The sequence below is a fragment of the Diadema antillarum genome, unplaced genomic scaffold, assembly GCF_040938485.1.
Source record: "Diadema antillarum isolate AM-2024a unplaced genomic scaffold, OU_Dant_1.0 seq00000446_RagTag, whole genome shotgun sequence".
Taxonomy (NCBI): domain Eukaryota; kingdom Metazoa; phylum Echinodermata; class Echinoidea; order Diadematoida; family Diadematidae; genus Diadema; species Diadema antillarum.
Genome location: NW_027271420.1, coordinates 250,045 through 267,814, shown reverse-complemented (window position 1 = coordinate 267,814; position 17,770 = coordinate 250,045). Strand labels below are relative to the sequence as shown.

Here is a 17,770-nt window from a genome sequence, read left to right as displayed (position 1 = left end):
TTACACGTATGGCGTACATATACATGTGTATGGTGAACGCATTGCTCAATGGCATCCACACGCCATGACCGTGTGCATGCAAACAAGAGCGGTGGCGAATCCACACATTTACAAATCGCGTTTTCATTGTACAGTAGTTGATTTGTCTTTATCATTTGCGACCCTTTTGAAGGCAAAAAATTGCTAGTGCTGGCAAGGGTCACGCTACCTGTTTGTTTTGCTTTTACAAGACATGCATATGTTGCTTTGTTCGGTGGTGCTAATTAAATTAAAACAAACAAACAAACAAACACGACTCGTTAGTTTGGTGCGAACTTGACGTGTAGTACTTGAATATAATTGGTCACATGTGACCGCTCCTTTCCTCTCATCTACCTTCCATTGAGTCAGTCTGCTGTCATAATTTTTACAACCTGTACAAGTAGACAAATTTGAGAATATTCAGTTTTCTTTTCACACGATTATGTTATGCTACATGATTTTTGTTTCACTTCCGTTGTCGAACATTGTGGTAGAATAGTTTGGATAGAAAGCCAAACGAAGAGCACGCACTACAGAGCGAGCGTATATAAACCACTATACCAAGAACAATGGAGCATGTAATCGTGCACGTGTGGACAAAGCATTCCCCAAACGCTGCAACTGGTGTCTCCGAAAGCCGGATTATGTAAATGTGTGCGACACACCAGCCAATCGCGTGCGAGACCCTGCGCCGTAGCAACGCTGGGGATATTGGCGCGGCGTTCGAAAGAAGCTCGAAACTGACGAGTGCGATCCAACATAGGGTGCTTAAAAATCCATTTTCGATAGAAAAAACTTAGTCTTATGCAATGAAATTTAGTGTAGATGTAGAAAACATATCAAGGATTCGATTTCTGCGAAAAACCTAAATCGACAAAAATAATGGTCAAAATCTTTGTACCCCGCCTAGGAGGGAATTTGCTCTTGCGACTTTTGCCTGAAACCGTTGTCGCGGGTCACATATGTTCTCCATAACCCTGTGCAGTTGATGGGAGAGTACTGTATATATGTGTTAATGTTTCCATGTTTCCAACCAATATACCAGTGCATGTACCCCACTTTACTTACCTTTGTCATTTATCCATATCTAAAACTATAATCTGTCTTCTCTTGACCAACCTAAACTTTAGTCCTTGATGTTCCTGGTCAGAGACTGGAGCTACCCTTATGAATATGGCTTTGGGGAAGATGGAGGTTCAAAACTCCTGGACAAAAAACTACATGTGAGTACAGTTGGTGTCAACAAAGTTACCTACACCTGATCCAGGTTAAAAGAGATAATTGAATACACTGAGTCTTTTAGACATTGGATGCAGGTGAACAGTCTGTACTGTCAGGATATATTCCAGTGATCTTAAGAGTGTAAGGGTTGTGTGAAATAAAGACATTTGTGTCTTGGCATTGATTCCCTGTTACAATGTAACTTTAAAGTCATTCATTTATTTATGTGACTTGTTTTTTTTTTAAGGCAGCATATTATATGTCAATATCAGTGAAATTACAAATTTGGTGATTTGTTCTGAAGCAAAATATTGTATTGTTGATTAAAGTTTTTAACCCTTTTTTTTAAAAGACATTTTACTTACTAAGTTACAGTAAACATATTTGTAGTGATTGTGTACATCAACAAGATATGGGCCATGATGATTGATTTGCTAACAAAATCTTTGGAAGAAAGGTATTGTAGCTTATGTGTATTAGAGAATATCTAAAACGTTCAAAGTGAGGTGTTTAACCATGTAATTTTAACTAATAAATGAGCCAGATGATCGATATGCAATGTTTGTTATTTTGTCACCCCAACGGCCTTCAGCAATCGGGCAACAGGCACAAGGAGCTGCAAGACGTGAGGCGACACATCTCAAGCTGTTTCAAGAGGCTGGGCTGTTTCCTCATGCCCCACCCTGGTCTGGCTGTAGCCACCAACCCCAAGTTTGATGGGCGATTAGCAGGTAAACTTCTCCTCTCTTCTAGTCATGTTACTTACTATAACCTGTGTGTATATTGTGATCTGCAACTTGCTGTCATAGTCAAAATTGGGTATATGTGGTTTTGTTTTTATGGTTTTTTTTTTTCATTTCAGGATTGACTTTTCTTATTTTGTAAGTCATATCTGTAATTTCAATTTCTTGTTTGTTTGTTTGTTTGTTTGTTTGTTTGTTTTTTTCAATTCAGAAGTGATTCTGGGTGTACATTTTTGTAAAGGTCATTGCAAGCTAGGGTTTTTTCCCCCTGCACTTGAAGGGGGAATCTGATTAGTTAAATAATTCATAAACTTTATACACAGATTCAGGGAAGAAAAGTGAATGAAATGAGCTATTCCATTTTCTTTCAACAACTTGTTTAATACATTGAAATCTTCATGCCATTGTGAACAATCATTCTTCAGAAGCGATGAGCTGTCAGCCAAATTACCATGTCTCCCTTCATTGACCTTTGTGAAACGATATGTGCTTATTCTTTGCCCTGAGTCTGTGTTGGTAATGCACAGAGGTCTTTTCCCGAGATTAGATATCAACTTTTTGGGCTCAGTGAGAATATGATGTACAGTCAACCTTGCTTAAGTTGACCTGGCATAAGTCAAGTAATCGCCTAAGGCGAAGGTCTGTTCAAGTCCTCTTCTCTTTTTACTTATTGATTTTAAATCCCTCATAAGTCAGATTTTCTCTTCAAGTCCAAGCTATTTCTTCAGTCTTAGGCAAGGTTGACTGTATGTCTACTGCCTTCGTGTTACCACTTATATATTGATTGGCAAAGTGCCATGAAAACAGTGAGAAAGGCCCTGGAGGAAAGGTATCTTAACCTTAACCAGGCCGGGCTTTTTGGCCTGTTCTGTGGCAGGCGGAAGGTTGATTCAACCCTCCCAAGATCTCGTCAGCCATCGATGGCGCAATCGCCCTGAAAATCGGCACATACATTACTTGTCGCATAATCTATAAAACTATAAAAGAAAGAAATGAATTTTTCATTTCTTATATTTTATTTTGATTAATATATGTGTGAAATCATAAATTTTGCTCTAATTCAGAAAATAAAGCTAATGGCATCCTAATTTTTGGCGACATTATTCCTTGTAGCATTCCTAACATTGTGCTTGAAAAAAAAATCTGGTATCGAAGTCAATTTCTTATGTATTCTATTGTTTTATGAATTTCTTATGTATTTCTTTGTTTTTGCAAACTTTTTCGTTTTTTCCACAAAATTTATTACAGAACTCATTTGAAGCATAATTATGCTAAAACTAATTGATTTCAGCTATTGTAAGTGAAAATAATCATATCTTTTTGAATAAGGTGAGAAAACTCTATTTGCATAGACTTTGTATACAAAATCACGTTTTTGAGCCATTTTCGGTCTGACAAGCATGTATAAAAGGTCGTGCAGCATCGTAACAGTATGTCCGATTTTCGTGAAAATGGTGTCGAAAGATGTGCGAGACTTGAAAGTAAAAAGTCAGCGAGCGGTGCGATCAAAAAGATTTGCACGGCAAAATGGTCGCGGAAAATGTCGAGGAGGGGTTTGATTCAACCCTCTGGCCCTTGTAGGTTTGATGTGATTTTTCTTTTAATTACTTCATGATATCAAATGTATTCCTTCCTCTTTCAGATATCAGTCCAGAATTCAAGGAACAACTGCATGGACTTGCTCCCCTCCTTCTCTCCCCTGAAAATCTCATCGTCAAGGAGATTAATGGTACTAAGGTAACCTGCCGGGCACTCGTAGAATACTTCAAGGTGAGACACTACTCTTTCATCATAAAATGATACGATGTACAATGTTGTACAGACAAAGCCATCTTACCAACAACAAAAAAAGCCCCCCAAAAAACAGAACAAAACAAAGGAAAGAAAAATCATCAAACATAGAATGTAGCTTCTATATTCCCCCAGCTCTTGTGGGAGCACTTTGGTGAAGTGTATGAGGCTGTGGAATTGCAGCTAGGTGGTCTGGGGTTCAAATCTAGCCAGATGTGTTCGTCTTTGGACAAAGTGTTTGGCCCAAACTGTCCCTCTTTATCCAGATGTATAGAGGGGTTCATGGCAAGGTAGGGGTACCCCTGTAATGATAATGTCAGAGCCACGTTCACGAGGCTACCCTGGGTATATAAGACCTATTGCTATTTGATAAACAGCCTAGCATTTCTCTCAGATCATGCCTTTGCATGAAGGAACAAGAATACAAAAAGAGATGATAAAAAGACCAATAGAAGTGTCTTGCATTGTTAAAGGGAAGCAGTCCTGAGATTTTCACTGTACTGATAATTAAGAAGAGTAAAAAATATAACCTTTCACCAATTTATACGCGTGGACATCAAAAATTGTCTCTGTACGCGATTTATAAAAAATAATTCCTGCAAGCGATCGTGTAAGAGCCTGCCAAAAGGTGCAACGTCATTGATGCCCTACTCTCAAGTTGACAGCCGTGCATCAGAAAACCAATTTAAGTGTTGAAAATGATCATATCTGATTTTTTCATAAAATGTGACAATATGTGGTTTTATTATTTCAAACAAAATATTTCAAGCTTATTTATATATACAATTGATACAAAAATAAATAGTAAACATGTATTTATAAATAACTAGGGATGACGAGCAGAACACCGCTGGAAAGAGTTGTGCATCGATGACGTATGACTCTCCGCCAAGACTTGCTCATTTGCAGAGTCACACTTTTTTAACCAAAATGTACGAGCATATGTGGTGATTTGAAAGTTTGTTTTTGATGAAAGTAGTTCATTGGAGGTACCAACAACAACATATTTTTTTTTAATTTCGTGAGGACTGCGTCCCTTTAAGAGAAAATTGTTGTGTGGCCTTGAAAAAAAAAACATAAACAAATATGGTAATACAATGGCAGAAGCAGTGTGAAATGGTCGCTGAATCGGTATGCAATTCTTTACTTTTCTAAAGTTATGTATATTAAGCTTAAATAATTGTATTTTGTTGTAATAAACCATGATGACGGTTTAATTTTACCACTCATTGCCATTCTTTAGAGATTAGCAAATGAGTCAAGTTATGTCATGTGTTTCATGTAAATGAAACTTTGTGTGTAGAATTTTTCTTGTTTTTGATGGGTTGACATTTAGGAGATATCTAACACTGTATTACTTATCTTCTTGATCCTTCAAGTCTTACATCAACATCTACAAAGGTGATGAACTTCCTGAGCCTAAAACCATGCTGCAGGTAACTCAAGGTTCTCTAGTGTCTGATTGGCAAAATAAATGAATCAATATTTTAATAATGTGACCTCCATTTTGTGGGGCTTCAGATGTTTGTGTAAAAGAGCTTAGCAAATTACTTTAGGCATTAATGGCATCAAGGACAATGTGATTAGGAATATTTTTAGAAATTACCCAAGCAGAATATCCATTATAATTACCAGTATTGTTATGCATTTTTTAACATGTTTATATAGAGTAAAACGGTAAAATTCTTTGATGATAAGTGTGAAAGCTATAATTGATAAAATATCAGTAGCCTGTTGTAGTGACATTATAGATCTATGATTTGCTTTTTTTTTAAATTAGCTCAAAACTGTATATAACCTTATTTCTGATATGCAGAATAATTGTGATGATTCACAAGCAAGAATGCTATAAGCACAACTCGCAACCTTCTTAAACAACCTGCCATGAAACTAGGACTGGATCATAAGACTTTTGCCTTTCTCCATATGTGACCCGCTACAACAAAAGGATCCTAAAGTCGCTGACGGGTGAGCCGAGCATGACCCGGAAAAATGCTATTTTCAGGCCTTTCCTTTGATCATTTAGCTGCGAAATTTCGGCAGATGATAGAAGATACATTAGACTACAAAATTATGTTAAAAACAGAAATCGGAACGTTTTGACAGACTTTGGTGAGCTCACTTCAAACTCGATTTTCTCAGCTCACCCGTCAGCGACTTTAGGATCCTTTTGTTATAGCGGGTCACATATGTTATCTCACTGTTCAGAGAGTCCCCCTGTGTATGAAATAGGTTAACACCATGTGTGTGATGATATCCCAGCAAGCATTGTCTGTCTCTCTGTCTATCTGTCTGTCTGTCTGTCTGTGAGTGACTGAAATATGTGTCAAGTCCAAAGTCTCCAATGTTTTTATCATCTCAATCCACGTTTCTCTCCCAGGCAACAGCAGAAGCCAACAATCTGGCTGCCGTGGCAAGTGCCAAGGACAAATACATCAAGGACATGGAACAGGTGAGTGCCATATAGAGCCTGAGTGATTGCTGTCTCTCATTCTTGTCAGCTGCTGTTTGCTGCTTACTTCAATAGTTGGCCTTCGGTGCAGAAACACTCTTTGACTCTCTTCTCTCGTGAGAAGACTATTGATGGTCTCAGAGATGTTTGCATGTGTTAGAAGTTTTTGTCCCCGCCGAACGAGTTCGAGCAGGGGACTATCAAACGGGCTCCGTACGTGTGTGTGTCCGTCCGTGTGTCCGTCCGTCCGTCCGTGTGTCCGTCCGTCCGTCCGTGTGTCCGTCCGTGTGTGCGTCCGTGTGTGATCAAAATGTTCAAAATGCTACTCCTTCGCCATTTCTAACCCGATTTTGATTCTGTTTGCTTTATATGATAGCACTACATGGGAGCTTTGAAACTTCTGTACAGAATTTCAATTGTGACCTTTGACCTTGACCTTTGACCTATATTGTACATTTTGCTTCAAAATGCTACTCCTTCGCCATTTCTAACCCGATTTTGATTCCGTTTGCTTTATATGATGGCACTAGGTGAGGGCTTCAAAACTTCTACACAGAATTTTGACCTTTGACTTCTTTGACCTTTGACCTTGATTTTTGACCTATATTGTACATTTTGCTACAAAATGCTACTCCTTCACCATTTGTAACCCGATTTCAATTCCGTTTGCTTTAAGTGATGGCACTAGGTGAGGGCTTCAAAACTTCTACGCAGAATTTTGACCTTTGACTTCTTTGACCTTTGACCTTGATTTTTGACCTATATTGTACATTGCCTATAAAATGCTACTCCGCCATTTCTAACCTGATTTTGATTCCGTTTGCTTTATGTGATGGCACTAGGTGAGGGCTTCAAAACTTCTACACAGAATTTTGACCTTTGACTTCTTTGACCTTTGACCTTGATTTTTGACCTATATTGTACATTTTGCTACAAAATGCTACTCCTTTGCCATTTGTAACCCGATTTCAATTCCGTTTGCTTTAAGTGATGGCACTAGGTGAGGGCTTCAAAACTTGTACACAGAATATTGACCTTTGACTTCTTTGACCTTTGACCTTGATTTTTTTACCTATATTGTACATTGGCTACAAAATGCTACTCCTTCGCCATTTCTAACCCGATTTCGATTCCGTTTGCTTTATGTGATGGCACTAGGTGAGGGCTTCAAAACTTCTACATAGAATTTTGACCTTTGACCTTCATCTTTTTACCTATATTGTACATTTTGCTACTAAATGCTACTTCCGGCGGGGACATATATTACGCACCGCGTAATTTCTACTTTTTTTACAAAAGCAATGTGAACTTGCTTTAGTGCCTCTACAACATCAATGTATTGAAGCTTGAAGGCATTACTGAACATCATGTAAATTAGACATGTTAACATTTGCTCTCTTTTAAGTGGGGCCATACCTAAGTTTATCTGCACTAGGAAGGTATGCAAGGAGCTCATCATGAAGTATCAATGTATGCCTTGTATTTGTTTCCTTTCTGTTGGGTAGAAATGGAAGCATAATTGAATTGAACTGAATTGAATTGAACTGAATTGAAAGTTGTGTATATTTTCTCTAGTTGTCTTTTTTTAGGAGGGGGAGAGGATTTGGCCTCAGATGACTTAGTAAGGCAAATTCCAGGAAGAAAGTTATGAGATGGGGTTAGTTTAGAAAGAGATAGAATGTGAAATGTATGTAAAAGTATGTAAATGTCTCATGATATGGTTGCTTTGCTCTCTGCAACCCTTCATCTGATTTGCATTCTCTTTCCTATACAGATATGTGGGGGTGACAAGCCATACGTAGGCCCTGACGAGCTTGAGAAGCGACACATGCAGGTCCGGGAGGCAGCCCTCTCCCAGTTCAAGGAGGTGCGCAAGATGGGTGGCAGCGAGTACAGCCAGAGCTATGAGGACCAGCTGCTGGCTGAGCTGGAGGAGTCCTATGAGCAGTACATCAAACACAATGACAGTAAGAATCTCTTCAACGTGGCCCGTACCCCCATCACCCTGGTAACCACCATACTCACCATGTACATCCTGTCTGGTATCTTTGGTCTGGTTGGCGTCTACTCCCTCTCCAACTTTGCCAACATGATGCTGGGGCTGGCCATTGTGCTCCTCTGTGTCTGGAGCTACGTGCGCTACAGCGGCAAGTGGGTGGAGGTCGGCACGTGGATAGACACCGGTACAGAGTTCATCTGGATTCATGTGAGTGTCTCATGTTTGACAGTCTGTATGAGTACATCTTTGTTCTGAATAGCTTTGTCTTTTTGTACTGAAATCAACAGAGTGTGTGTTTAAAACTCCCACGTGCAATGAATCCCACCTTCAAAAAATAAGGAAGGGGAATTAAGGGTTAGTGCCTTACTATCCATCCATCATGACATGACACTCAGCCCCTTCATTCCCAGTGCAAGTGTTTTAGTGATGTCCACTATCTGTACTCAAGACTTTTCTCTGAAAGGATGGTGTAGATGTGTGTATATGGTCATCACTTTGTTAATGAAAGCAGCTATCACAAGCATCAGTGAAATTATCTGCATCTTACACTAAAAGGAGCACTTGCATCAGTTTGTGAGAAGTGATCCTATATGCATGGTCTGCAGCCTCAATTCACTTTCTTGGGTGACAAAATTATTTTGTGTACTACCAATTCTCGGTATCGCAATGCGCAGAAATCTTCTGTGCATGCTAAAAAACCCTGTCACAGATGCACTGTAAGATTCGTCGGTGCCAGTGTTGCATCCAGTTGTCTCACGCATGTCTTAGTTTCCATGCAGTTCAATGCAATTTTTGTCTGCTCTTCTTTCGTTGCTACTTTTTTCTTCGCGAAGAATTCAACTAAAAAAGAGTTTAAGATGTCAGAACTTTACTGATTTGCGGTCACTTGAGTCATGGCTCACTACTGCAAGGCTTCAATGTGCTGGTCACATGGTGGTATTGGCGATACCGAGAATTGTTTGTCCATCAACTGTGTCATGCTTCACAGAGAGGTGACGTTTTCTTCCCTTTCTTCTTGTTTCTCCCAGGTGTATGGACCCATGTACAAATCCATCACCAAGGGTCCGTCGGAGAGGAGACAGGATGGCAAGAAAGAGAAATAACTGTTGTTCTTGATCAATGATGTACCCAGTTTGCGCTAAGGACAATGATTAAGAGACACGCTTTTCATCTTGGGATAGTGTTGATGACGGTGGAATGAATGACCCTGAACACCAGCTGAATGAGACCATCAAAATAATGACTGGATTCAGAATTAAGCTCGCATTTGAAGAAATGGACTTGCTGTTTTCTAATCACTGAAAAATTTGATGGCCTATCATTGTGGTTGGTATAGAGTCGATAAAACTAGAAGAAATGATTTATTTGACTCTTGATGGACAGTGAAAATATGTATTTAGTACCAAGACTTGGCATGTATAAAAAGTATGTGTGCAAGAACATTTTATCAGCCAATAAGATTTGTTTTGTGATGCCAGTTATTATCACAGGAACTTTCTGGTGTACCCAGGGGGTTATAAATGAGTTTGTCTTTTCTTTGTTAATGTGTATTTTGTGTTTTGTATTGTTGATTTTTTTTCTGAATTGCAATATACATTATTGTCTGTGTGAGGAGAAAGGGAGAGAAGCACAATTTTATCAGCACTGCAAACACTGAAATCGGCAATGTGGCTGTCTGTTGCTTTGTATGTGAAGTACTGCAGTGTATTTTCACTGGTTTGTGACCCTTTTTCTGCTCCATTCGTTCAGTTGATTTTATTCAGTGTTGATTCACATAGCTTATATTCTTTGCTTCTTTTTGTTTTGCTTTTGTTTTTCAATACACAAAGTACAGGTAGTAATGTGCCTTCCCTGTCTGTTATTTTTCTGGTCAGAGATATTTCCTTTAAATGCAGAGTATTTTGAATGCTATCCCCTATAAACTTTACAGCTCCTAGATATTTCTCTGTGATCTTATATGTCATGTCATAATTAAGCTTTGGTGAAAAGGTTCATATATGTTTATTAGGAAAATATCTCTTCACAATCGGGATACTGTTGGATGTAGCATTTAAGTGTCATGGAGCAAATCCTCATGCATGCACATCATATTGCCTTTTGTTAAGAGTGTTGACGAATTAGTTCACACATGCAGAGTATATGTAGCCACAAATGTATAATCATGTTATACTAATTTTGGATCTCATGTTAGTGGTGATTGAAGTACTGTGGGGAAGTCATAACTCTAGAACACTTCTAACTGCACACACAGCCTCTTGGTCATAAAAATTTTCGGTTATCATTGAATAGACTAATAAAGAGTCAATTGCTTTATTCAGCCTTGATGTAATGTACAGTGAAGTGTATGTAACGTTCTGTGATTTGAGAGGAATGAATAGTGAAGTTTGGTTTCCCTGTTTGTGTCAGGGTAAAATGGAATGAAAATTGTAACTACTTGTCCAATGATGAAGACAATCTTTCATCCATTTTCATGTTCTCTCTCTTTCTTGCTCCTCTTAACAAAATGTGCAATAATTTTATGAGGGCATGAAGTAACCAGCTTGTGGCTGTTTGACATGTGCATTTTTAAGGGCTATTCTCTTTAATATCACTCTTCTATCACCCGAGTATCCACTAAATTTATTTGCAGATACATCAAGGGGGGTGGGGGAATGGTGAGATATATTCACTCAGACTGCCCTCATAGTTGTCTTAGAGAAAGTTGGATTCTTTTTTTTGTTTATCATCTCTTGATTGTTGTGAGTCGATCTGTCATCGTCTTGGAGCTAATAGGTCCACCATATTAGGAAAGATAATAGGTCCACCATATTAGGAAAGTGGCAAGTCTCGACTATGCTGTGCATGTAGTAGTATGCCTTACACTGATAATGACCAGTGTAATACATTTTGCTTTTGTTTTGTTTTTTTTCAATTATTATCTCTTGAGAACTTCCATGGGGTTTTGCAGTAGAGGCTGCTGTCTGTTATGATACGAACACTTTACATCAAGTGCTGTTAAAAGAATGAAAATATTGTATTTTCTTTGTTGCAGACTAAGGTCTGAATGTGACATAGCATTACACAAGTGAATTGTCACAGTAGCAATGGAGTGTCACTATCTCTGAAGACATTTTGCATAAAAATATGTCCTGGAGAGTTGGTCATATGTGCTAATTTCATTCCGATAACATTGTCTAAAATTTTGTGTCTAGGCTTGCTGTCATCTTTGAAGGACTGGTGAGCTTCACACACTCTGGTTGAATTAGGCTTGGTAAAGTTGTGTGGTTGAAATGGTACCTGTGCTAACACTTCTTCACTGCAGGTCTTTAAATCGAGTTTAAGAAATAACGGCCAATCTTGGGCTGTAGAGACGAATGTCACAGTCTCTTGTGTTTGCTCTGCCTCTAGAACTGCAACTTACAGCAAGATGAAGTCACTCGGATATTTTACTGCCTGTTGGATTAGTACATGTTCCATTCAACCTTTGTAGCGACACTTCTGACAAGAATCTTTGGTTTGTATCAAACAACTATATGGACTCATTGAAAGATTCTACCCGTACTCCATAATTTGCTTGTCAATCATATACTTATGTTTGTTGCATATCCAATGAGGCCACATATTACTCAAGAGACAACCCATTATTCATGTACTGATTTTACTGTATATCATTTTGTATAGGTGAAAGCTTGGAGCCATTCTCTTGTGGGGTTTAGGCTGTTGTTGCGCCATGGAAAATGAAAGCTTTATGCTACTATGTATGTACATACATGCAAATGTATGCCACAGTGTGAATGTTGGTATGTCATTGTTTGATATTCTGAATATGCTGCATGTATTCAGTGTGTGTAAAGTGTTGAATGCTCTAGTAATATATGGATTAGACAACTCCACTCAGGTTACTTGATATGTTGCATCATCATCATGAAAAAAAAAGAAAAAATAATCTCTTAATTCTTGTAATTTAGTCTGCTGATTGAATGGTGAGGTTCTGGCTAATTTCCATTTTCTGTACACACCATAAATGTCACTAATTTGTAGTCTTAACCTTCCAGACCTCTAGCTAGTGTTCATCACAGCAATGAATACTCCTTGTCCATGTGCAGACCATCTAAACTCAACCCTGCATTTTTCAGGAGGCAGTCAAAGGTGTGATTTTAAATTGTGGTGCTGTGATGCCCCTATGTTCAGATTATTATCCTTTAAATATGCTCGTTATAACAGTAGAAAATTTTTGCTGAATTAATTTGTCACTGTTGGTCGAGTAAGATTCATTTTGCATACACGATGTACATGTATTTCATTTCACAACTGTCCACATAGAACCAGTGATGGTACAAATGCACATGGTCAGAATTAAGCAAAGAAACATTTGAGCGTGCCCATATGGCATCATAAGCAAAGGGGATGAAAATTTCAACACCACAAAATGAAAGTATGTTATGTTTTACTATGTTATCATGTGTATAATTATGTTCAACTGTACGGCAGACTATGGGGGGGGGGGGGGGGGGGGGGGTTGTAGGAAAATGTGCTACATCTGTATATTACAGTTGCACCCAATACCTCAGCCAAATCATGGGTGTAGTCTCCATCTGATGCTTTTTTTTTTAAGTAAACAGTTGATCCAGGCATTATGTCCCATTTGTCAGCCTACATGATGTAGCAAATGCTTTAAAGCATTACAGTACTGTTATCAAATTACAGTTGATTGTAATCACTAACAGACAAAAGGGATGATATGGCACACACACTGTACATACATTGCATGAAGTCACCTGTAACAGTGTTTGTGTGTGTTTGTGTGCATGTGCACCTGTATTCATAACATCAGTAGGCCACTTTCAATACCCAACTACTTGATTCTAATATTCTGTTGAGGACATCAAGGCATTCTAGAACAACATCTTAGGATTTGTTCCATTCTACAGTCCTCGCAGACAAACCTAGAATTGTGCAGTAGATGTTGCATACTAGTATTGTCACATGACAATGTGTTAGTCTATTTGAGTTGTTTATGGGTTGTTGTTTTGAGGCAGAAATCAGATTAACAAGCATTTTGACAGATAGGGATAGAGACTTCAGCAGCTTTCCTGGGCAGGCTTTGAGAGTTTGTATGTCTGTCTTACTGAATTAACTTGCCACTACTTCCTGCATGTTTGCTTGTTCATTTTTTTTTTTAAATCTGTGGTTTTTTTTCTTGCCCTGTCTTCTGGTTGTGTGTGATTATGCAGAGCTGTAAACCAGGAAGAGGATCATTTCATTGGTATTGAAATGGTGATGACAAGCTTAGGATGTAACATACAAAATAGTCCATTTGAAGGGTTTGAAATGCCATCTTGGGAAGTTAGCAGTCTCGAGATGAAATCCAGATACCTATAGACTCCCCAAAATAGCATTTAAGACCCCTAGAGTATTGAACATTTGATATGTGCCCAACAAGAGAAATTTCATGTGGTGGTATAAGGTTTTGTCAGAGTACTTTGACATCCTGTCCCTCAGACACCAGGAGACATCATTAATTCTTTGTATTGAAATCATCTGTGAAAGTTGACAATGTGTTTGTTTTTTTATGGCAGAAATCTGCCTATGCATATTTGCAGCTCAAAAGAATGGGTTGAATTTGACATTACTGGTATATTTAATGTATAGTATCATTCTTTGTCTTTGAAGTGCACATGAACTTTATTTCACAACGTCTAATCTAGATAGCTATCCGTATTCCCTTTTCACTTCTCCTGTCTTGCGTTCCTCAGAATTGCTGAGCCCCAATACAGAGAATGTATGAGGCATTGGTGTGGCTGACGTAAGATACTTTATGGTAATTGTTATTCAGTGGAAGATATTGAACATTAATACCAATTGATTTGAAGAAACATGTATGCTGAGAGCTAAGTTTGAAGTTTGCAGGTGCACATACATTTGTTGCTACTATTAAAAAAAGAATAGACACAAGCTTGCAAGTCCAAGTAAAACAGTGTGCTGATCAATTACTAGTAGTGAGTGTGCATTGTCTTTTGACAGATACATTTGTAATGAATCAATATGTATCTGATTTCCTGTCATGCCTGTTTACTATTCCTTTGAATTTTGACTTCGTAGAAGAATGTGGAATAAACCCTTGGTATGTTTCTTGCAAATAGAAATACTCATTGTTCAAAAACAACATTCCAAAGGGAACGGATTGTAGTATTTGTAAATAAATATCCTAATATCGAATGTTCATGAAATTTTTAGTATGACTGTAGCATGACTTTTCATAACCAACTTAAGGTTCCTGTATGATGGATTCTGACATAAAAGATGTCATTTTAGACACATAGAAGTGTCAGTTCTTTCCCAGTTCTCTGGCACTTCTTGACAAATTACCATACATCCAGAAAATACAAGCTTGTATTGACAGTCATGGCACCCAAGAAAGCTGAGTGTTTTCACAAGGAATGTTACGTCAGTTTGAAAATGATGATCCTGCCATAAAAGATGAAACAACGTTGTTTCTATAGTATTTTGATCGTATGACATGTTCTGAATATCCATGGTGTGGAGGTGCTTCAAAAGCTTCAGTGTCAGTGAATGAAAGCATTCTTTTAAAATACTTCAGTTAATGGCATATTCAGGTCCAGATGTTTCAGGTTTTCAAGGTTGTGTAGGCTCTCACTCCAGGTGGTTCAAGATGATGATGCAAAACTTCAACCAGTATAAGAATACAACTCTCCAGAGAGGACTTAGCAAGTGACAGCAAACTTCGAGATTAAAACAAAATATAAGAATCACTGAAAATCTCCAGAATCCAATGCCATTTTGTTTCTCTCAGTTCCTCCCCCCCCCCCCCCATGCATTGTTGTGTCATGCATTGAAGAGAAAAATGCTAAAAATACACTACATTCCCTTCACAAATTGAAAGTTAGGTATGGTGTTGATGGTGATCCCATCTTATTAATCGCTGCAGCAGTTTGATGTCTTGGTTGATGGTATCCTCCCCCCCCCCCTCTTTCTCCCCTCCTCAACCCCCTCTCCCCCTCCCCTCCCCTCCCCTCCCCCTCCTTCCCAATCTGTTACTATGCCATCATTACTTCCCTCTATCCTCAGCCATGTGCTATGTGATGTATGTCAACATGTGAGTGCATTCAAAAATTGTTTTTGTTATGCTTTCAGTATCAAGATTTAATACTATTAATAAATATGGAAATTATGACATCCTGGTGTGCTGTTTTGATTTGTTTACTTGTGTGTAGTATGTGTTGGTTGATGGTATCAACACATGTGTGAGCAACTTGTGGCGAACTGTTAATCTTTACTAGAAAGTGTAGTATGGTCTGTAATTCTGGGGCACTACTTTGTGTGTGTTGGTAACTGAATTGTTGTTGAAAGAATTGTCTGCCTCGTAATTTAACATCATACATGACTACACTCTGGAGACATTTGCAAGGAGCTACCGTATATGTAATGCCGGATTTGCAATTAGCGCGGGTACAGGTAGTACTTAGTAACGATGCCAAGTATTAGCTTGCACTTTCCGTCAAGGTATCTTAGCATGTAGAAATTAATGTCTACAGGGAGTTAAATCTGATTTCTTTTTTTTCCTCTCTCTCTCTTCCCCAAATCCACTTTTCAGACTTTGGGGCAATTTGAATGGATTGAAATGTTCATAGTTAATGTACCTCATATTTTTATTTTTTTGTTAGTTTCATATTTTCTTCGGCAAGAACTGTCTCACCCCTGTATCTACCATGATGGAAATACATTGTACACTCGGCAAAAAAAGGAAGTAAACACTTATTCAAGTTTAAATTTCTCATAGAATATTTGGCTAAAGTTAATGTATTTTATATATATATATATATATATATATATATATATATATATATATATATATATATATATATATATACATAAACCATATTAAAAGTAACGTGATTGGCTATCCACCTGGTAGGTCAATAAAAAAAGAAGACATTTTACGCATGAGTGAACATGAGTGAACTCTTCCAAAGAACAAAAGTAAAATTGCAAAAATGAACAAGTTGTCATTCATGCGTACGTGCTCTTCCATATAAGAATAAGAACAAAAGACAAATTTAGCACAATTAGAAACATGAAAGTTGCAATAATAAACCTATGATCTTTATAATATCTTTGAAGCCTGAAATATCAATAAAGGCTAAAAATAATGGAGAAAATGAAGAACCTTGTGTCAAATCCAAATTCATTAAAAAAAAATGAAAGAAGAAGCAATATGAAGAAAAATGGTAGAAATTTGATTGTGTTTTTTTCAAGTTTTTCAAATTAGGAAAATTCTAAATAACGTTTGGTTCTCAGATTTATCTATTGAATTCTTAAATTACTAAATAAAAAGAATGAAATAAAGAAATATTGTTTCTTTATTCATCTTTTTGCCCTTACTCTCTATGTCGTTTGAAGTTTGAGCTGACAGAATATTCTTATTTTCCCCCTTTAATTTCCTTCTTTGTTTTTGTTTGAGGTTATAAAGAGATAAAGAAGACCGAAAACTTGTTTTTGCTATTTCATTCATGTCTCTCATTGTGTTAAACTGTTGTTGTCATTCTTATCTTGAAGGGCATTGGCAAATGAAAGACAACATGCCAAATTTTGCAATTCTTACTTTTGTGCCTTGGAGGGTAAAAACAAATGTGTTCACTCTTGCGTAAAGTTTCCATTTGTGTTACCCTACTAGCTTGATAGCCAATTAAATTGCCTTTAATACGGTATAAAATACAGTGATTTTCATCAAAATCTTCTATGAAAAATAGGAACTCGAAAAAGTTTTTACTTTCTTTTTTGCTGAGTGTAATTTTATGCATGGTTATGTATGGTTTTGAGGTTTCTTGCATGTTTGTAAGTGATTCCACTTGTTCCAGTTGGTGACACGACATTTGCTCCTGCGACAATTGCTCCGGTCTTATTTTCTCTAAGGACTTGGGGTTAGGGTTAGGGTTGTGATAGGGTTTTAGGTTTAGTTTGATGTGAGAATTAGGATTAGGGTTAGGGTTATGTTTATGGGTTGAATTTATGTTTGGCTTAGCATGCAGATATATCATGGGAGTAATTGTCGCAGGAGCAAATGTAGTCATGGAACCGTTCCAGTTACGGAGGGATAGTGTTCTTAGAATAAACTAGCAGCAATATTTGATCTTATTCAAATTTCATGCATTTGAATAAATACGCAGTACCCGCTGCATGCTATAAGGATTAGAACCAACACTTGCTGTCGGGCGATAGCTCGGTGGTCTAGTGGAGATGACGCCTGGCCGGAGATCAGCAGGTCGTAGGCATGGTAGGTGCGAATCCTCCTCGAGTATGTACGCCCATGATTTTTTTATCATGGCTACTACTAAAACACTGATCAATTCAGTGCTTATTTACGTCGATGTAGGGCAATTTGTCAATCAGTTGCAATATTTGATCTCTTGACACAGATGTCAAGTTTGATCCTTCCAGTCAGTCAGATAACCTAGATTTGTTTTTCTTTTGTTTTTCTTTTTTCTTTTTTAAGGGAGGGGTTCAGAATTGGAATAGCCAGTCTTTCTATGAACCCCTTCCAGA

General features: G+C 37.8%; 1 protein-coding gene across 1 annotated transcript in view; it reads left to right on the top strand.

The window, feature by feature from the left end:
- LOC139732765 (atlastin-2-like) overlaps positions 1 to 12,609 on the top strand; it is a 30,779-nt gene extending 18,170 nt beyond the window's left edge. The window contains exons 6-12 of the mRNA XM_071643609.1: positions 1,152 to 1,244; positions 1,835 to 1,973; positions 3,628 to 3,755; positions 5,156 to 5,212; positions 6,157 to 6,228; positions 8,003 to 8,434; positions 9,256 to 12,609. Coding sequence (XP_071499710.1) covers positions 1,152 to 1,244; positions 1,835 to 1,973; positions 3,628 to 3,755; positions 5,156 to 5,212; positions 6,157 to 6,228; positions 8,003 to 8,434; positions 9,256 to 9,330 — 996 coding nt within the window. The 3' untranslated portion in view covers positions 9,331 to 12,609. The remainder of the gene's footprint in view (positions 1 to 1,151; positions 1,245 to 1,834; positions 1,974 to 3,627; positions 3,756 to 5,155; positions 5,213 to 6,156; positions 6,229 to 8,002; positions 8,435 to 9,255) is intronic.
- The last annotated feature ends 5,161 nt before the right edge of the window (positions 12,610 to 17,770 follow it).